This window comes from Cicer arietinum, chromosome 7 (assembly GCF_000331145.2).
Source record: "Cicer arietinum cultivar CDC Frontier isolate Library 1 chromosome 7, Cicar.CDCFrontier_v2.0, whole genome shotgun sequence".
In the NCBI taxonomy this organism is placed as follows: domain Eukaryota; kingdom Viridiplantae; phylum Streptophyta; class Magnoliopsida; order Fabales; family Fabaceae; genus Cicer; species Cicer arietinum.
In genome coordinates, this window is record NC_021166.2 from 13,675,095 (window position 1) to 13,680,965 (window position 5,871).

General features: G+C 26.7%; 1 protein-coding gene across 1 annotated transcript; it reads left to right on the forward strand.

The window, feature by feature from the left end:
* The first annotated feature begins 2,585 nt into the window (after nt 1-2,585).
* Nucleotides 2,586-5,519, forward strand: LOC101501740 (transcription factor HEC2). The gene has a single exon (XM_004509078.4). The coding sequence runs from the start codon at nt 4,615-4,617 to the stop codon at nt 5,329-5,331; it is 717 nt and encodes a 238-aa protein (XP_004509135.1). The 5' UTR covers nt 2,586-4,614; the 3' UTR covers nt 5,332-5,519.
* Nucleotides 5,520-5,871: the final 352 nt, after the last annotated feature.

Sequence of the window (5,871 nt, forward strand, 5' to 3'; positions counted from 1 at the left end):
TTATGCAATTCTTGTGAAAGGAAAATTTGCTAGAGATCATATATATTAATGCAGTTAAATGCAAAGAAGGGACCACTTTCTGTGCTAATATAATTGACATCTTATCTTCTCTCTTTTTTAATATATGATTCTATATACAATAATCAGAACCATTTCATCCCAGTTTTATTGTATATTATAATAATATAATTCAATGTCGGTTAGGTTTTCCCCTGTTTCCAAACAGAGCATAGTATGCCTTCCACTTTCAAATGAGTCCTCACAATAGAGAATCTAAGATTTTTAGTATAATCATCTGCGTGTGATTTATTAAGTTTAATTTATTCTATTTTAGTAAATGAAATTATATTTTGTTTGTTCTGTTAATTCTTTATTTATATTTTGATAATTATTATTTTAATTGAAATCTTTTATCATTTAAAATTTTATTAAATACTATAATAATATGTCATTCAACTTGTTATTCTCAAAATATTCATCAAATTTTATATAATATATATTTTTTATTTTCTATACGACAATTTAAACACACATATCATTTTAAAAATAAGATAATAAAGGTCTATCATCAGTGTCTTTAACTTCCTTCACATGTAGGGTAGTTTTGACATTCCACTTGTTGTAATGTTTCAATTAGATCTTAACATTTATGACAATAATTTGAAAGAAAAAAAATTCAAATTTAAAAGACTATATGTGTAATTTAATAATTCTTAAAAGCTAATGATGAAAATTAATTTATAAGATCAAAATGAAAAAAAATATGAACTTAAAAGATCTAAACAAAAATTAAATTAAATTTTAAAAAATAAATGTATCTTTTTGCCTAAATATTAATTAATGGCTAACTTATGATGCTTTAATATTAATAAGTTAATCTTGTGTACAAAAATATTAGTATAGCATAACTGTTTTTAGTTATTAGATATTATGGAATTTTTTCTTAAATATGAGTAAAAAAAATTCAAATGTAAAATATATATATATAAAAGAAGAGGGATGTTTTTTTATTACAAAACATTTGGCAAACGAAAAGCACTTGTATCATCCAAAAAGAAATACCAGTTGCTTTTTTTTCTTCGTGTTAAATATATATTTAATTTTTATAGAATTATAAAAAAATTTAAGTTTAGTTCTTAAAAAAAGTATTTATTTTTATTTTTATCTTATATAAATTTTTGGAGATTAAAAATATTAATTTTTTATAAAAAAATTTAAAGCATATAAAGACTAAAAGTGAATAACTTTTTTAAAAAAAATTAAAAATTAGATTTTTTTTATAATAACTAAAATAAAATTTTAAAATTTTACAGTATCTATAAAAACATATTTAATGTTTTTGATTATAAAAAGTCAACAAATTTTCATTCGATACAAGAATTTTCTAACAATGTATAACAAATTCATACTCTCGTATAATTATAGTTATTCAGTTTACTACAATTTTTAGATAAAAAACATCTAGCGAAATAAACCGATAAGAAAATGGTCGTTGGTTTCGTTGAATTATATCTCATAAAAAACAATATTTTTCATTAAAAAAAGTTGTTAATTTTAACAAAAGAAAAAAATTGTAAATAACAACATATAACACTTTTAAATCATAATTACCAACGCTCTCATTTATTATTAGCGAATTGCTAATTAACTAAATTAATTTTTTTCTTTCTTATCTAAATAATTGATACTAGATAATAATGTTTAACATATATAATGTGAGAATATTATATTAATGTTTGATTAAAAATATGAAATTATAGATGAAACTCGAAGTAGTAGCTAGTTATATAGGTACATATTGCTATGTGTCTTCGTGTGTGTTTAAGTAGAAGATAGGTTAGGTAGTAGGCTGGTAGGTACAAAGAAGATTCGGGAGAAAATTAACACGGTATGTTCAGATTGTACTTTGGACTGACGAATTATTTATGTCGAAAAATAAAAATAATTAATTGAGTTTGCACACGTTCGTGTAACGAAAAAGCTACTAAAAATGTTAAAGTTGATTACCATTATTTCGCAACTCAGAATAAGGCTGGCAAAACAGTTACCCGTACCATCAATGTCAGTAACATATTACTATTTCAACACTCTTTTACATATACTCTCTCCTTCTAATTTTGTACCACCTTAAAACTTCCCTAAACAAATGTTAATACCACTAATATTAATTCGAGTATTGTATTATTTCTTGTTGTCGAGATATTTCGTGTTTACTTGACCGGTAGTGTGTTTAGTACTCTCAATAATAATTGTTTATAAGAAGAAAAAAAATTGTCGACTAGCAACACAATTATATAACTAGCATGTCGGTTGAGTTATAGTACTCACCCGCCTTGTAGATAAAACTATTAACTTCAATATCAATTCATTATACCCTCTAGTAATTTATTTTAAAGGAAAGAGGTCTAAATGCACTTTTGGAATTTAGTTGGCTAATATATTGTTTAGTCAACCGTGGACTGTGATCAATTATTAATAATATATTGTCTAACAAAAAATATAAAAATTAAAATGAAATACATGAATTTATTTTTATAGATATTTTAGTAGTTATATTAATATAGGAGATTGAGGAGTTATAATGTTAGAAGAGGAATAGAAGAAGCAGGTCCACATTTACATCTCACCGCTAGTTCCCAATCTACCTCGAGAAACGTTCTTTGAGAGCAGTGGTTACTGGTTAGTTGTTCTCATCGCGCAGTAATCTTTCTCTTGCTATATGTCAAAAATTAATCACTTTTTCTGTGTAAGAAAACCATTTTGGTCGGTACTATCACTTTCTTTTTCATGTTTCGTTTTATTTTCTATGCTACTAATACTAATCAATTGCATTCCAATATCGCTTCATTCAAACATATGTAGTCACATAATTTGAAGTTTGGATTCATATTTTACTAAGTTTCTTCCCCAGCTAAAATTTTCCTCTATTTAAAATCGAGTAACTTGGAATAAACCAATGTCTTAAAATTTCAGTCTTTGTCTTTGAGTATATTAGATTATCATGTAAAGGAAATTTTAATAATTTGACGTTTGATAAAAAATTAAATAAAATTTGATTAAGATTGGTTCCAATTGAAACTTGTATTTAGGTTATTAGTGGCAGACCTTCCTGTGAATATATGATGGCTTACTGACTATAGACATTCTAATTTATTTATTTATTATTGATAGATAGAAACACACATATAATATTTAAATATAATAGATATTATTTGGTTCGTCCAATCTAATTTGCCGCTGATCGAAACACATCTCATTAACAATAATTTTGATTGAAGCAGTACATATTCTAACAACAAAAGTTAGTTATTTAAATTGTGAGTATGAAGCATTTTTAATTTGTATTTGAATATATAAATCTTATCTCATATCTGATCCTTTTGCGGCACTTTCCATTGGTGACGAAGGCAACCTAGAAGCTAGTTTTATTTTTCCCCGTTGTTAATCTGACAAATGTCATGTGACTGTGGGGTCTACTTTTGCATTTTAAAAACACAAAGTAGTAAAATTTGAAGCCAAAGCAAAGAGTTTTCAGTCAAAAGGAAATGCACATACACATATAAACTTTGAAACCTGGTTCATGCACCAGCATTCATCAACCAATCTTTCTACCCCATCTCATTTGTGGTCCCTCTTTCATTCTCAACCGTTGATCTCAAATTCTTCAACCTTTCACCTTTCATCAATCGTTCAATATAAATCCTTCTTACACGTAACCCCACACATCATGGGCGGTTTTCATCCATCGGTCATCATAATTCATCAAATTTCTAAAATCAATCATTTATGACCTTCATACATTTTCTTTACTACTTCAATATTGCTCACAAGTATTAACATGGTGTAGTATAAACCTAATATATTTGGATATACTTAAATATATATATTTTAGATTTTAACTATGGAACTTATGAAAAACAAATTATATTCATATATTTGTTTTAAATTTATTTTTGTAAATTCCCTATGATAGTTTATAAAAGACAACATGTAGTTTATATAAAAATAGTTGATTTTTTTATAATTAAAATCAGATATATAATAAATATTTGACTAAGTTGCTTATGCAAACAAAGTCAATGTATACTCAAAGATATCTTAAACAAATTTAAGGTATTTTGTAGCATTAATATCTCTTACACTTGTTTTATAGAGGATAATTTAATTTGAGTTGAATAGAGATATAATATAGGTATAAATTATATATAGTTGTATAGTACTTTCATATAAAAATCAATATTTTGGTCTATCAGCTAATCAATGATATGAAATGAGAAAATACAATGTGTAAAACAGTTTACACTAAAAGGTAAAATATGGTCCTTAAATTGATAAAATTAAGCAATATATATAAAATATTAATATATATTAGTCACAAGTTGCTATAAAAAGGCCTTCCACTTACAGAGAGAGAGCCTGCTATAGATATTGTTGTTGGTCGGTTATCATAATCATCATCTATCTTTCTATCCTCTGCACTCTTATTCCACCATTTTTATTTATTTTATTTATTTATATATTCTTTCAATCTCTTTATCTTTCTGATCACAAACCCTACTTTCACACCCTCCCATACTCTCCACTGCACCTCCCATTCTCACTACTCCAATATTCATGGATGTTGAAATACTTAAATCTTCAGTTGGTAGCATGGACATGATATCAATGATGATGCAAATGGAAAAGTTTCCTAATTCACAATTCAACACTGAACAACCTTTTTATAACACTGTTCCATTATTTAACCAAAATATTGCATTATCATCATCTCCACCACCATCTTTCAACATTGATCCTCTTCTTATACATTCCAATCTCAATTTCAACACTATCCAACAACAACCACTAGAACAAACTTCATTATCATTTCCTTATTCTTCTGATAATAATAAAAATAGTAATAACAAGAAGAATTCAATGGCTACAATGAGGGAAATGATATTTAGAATGGCGGTTATGCAACCGATTCATATCGATCCGGAATCAATCAGGCCACCGAAGAGAAGGAACGTGAAGATATCGAAGGATCCGCAGAGCGTAGCGGCGAGACATAGAAGAGAAAGGATAAGTGAAAGGATAAGGATATTGCAAAGATTAGTACCTGGTGGAACAAAAATGGACACTGCTTCTATGTTGGATGAAGCTATACATTATGTGAAGTTTTTGAAGAAACAAGTACAAACGTTGGAACAAGTTGGGGCTAATAGATCAAACATGAATGGAGGGAGTAGTTTAATGAATAATTTTAATGTTAATTATTCTGGTTTTATGATGAAGGGTTGTCAACCTTTTCAAATGGTGGGTTCTGCTTCTAAACAATTGCTTAGCTAGCTACTTAATTTATAAGATGTTTGAAAATAATATATATGTGTAAGAAATGAAATTAATTTGCTTAATTATTGTTTATGTTGTAGTGTTATAATTGTGCACGGTTTGGTGGAACATGTTATAATATTAACTAATGTTTCTCCATGTTTGACATTGTAATTTTTGATCAATATTGATTACTTTCTTTTATATGTTCCCTGTTTTCGTGTCATTTGTTTTTTGTTAGAGTTTTAGTTTTATGAGGTGTTTGCATTGCACGCCCCCTCGTGCAAATCTAATCGGTGAAAAAAATATTAGTTGTACCAAAATAATTAAAAAATAATATAAAAATTCTTTAATTTGGGTTTTAGTTAGAAGAATGTAAATTTGCACAAATAAACTAGTAATAACAACAATAATACATATTGTACACCCGAATGAGGTGTAAACAAAATATTTTTCGATAAATAAAGATCTGTTTAGAGATATAGACTCTTACTATTCCTTTGTCATATCATACTTGCATAATGAGTATGATGAGTGATCGTTTTTTAATTAGTAAAA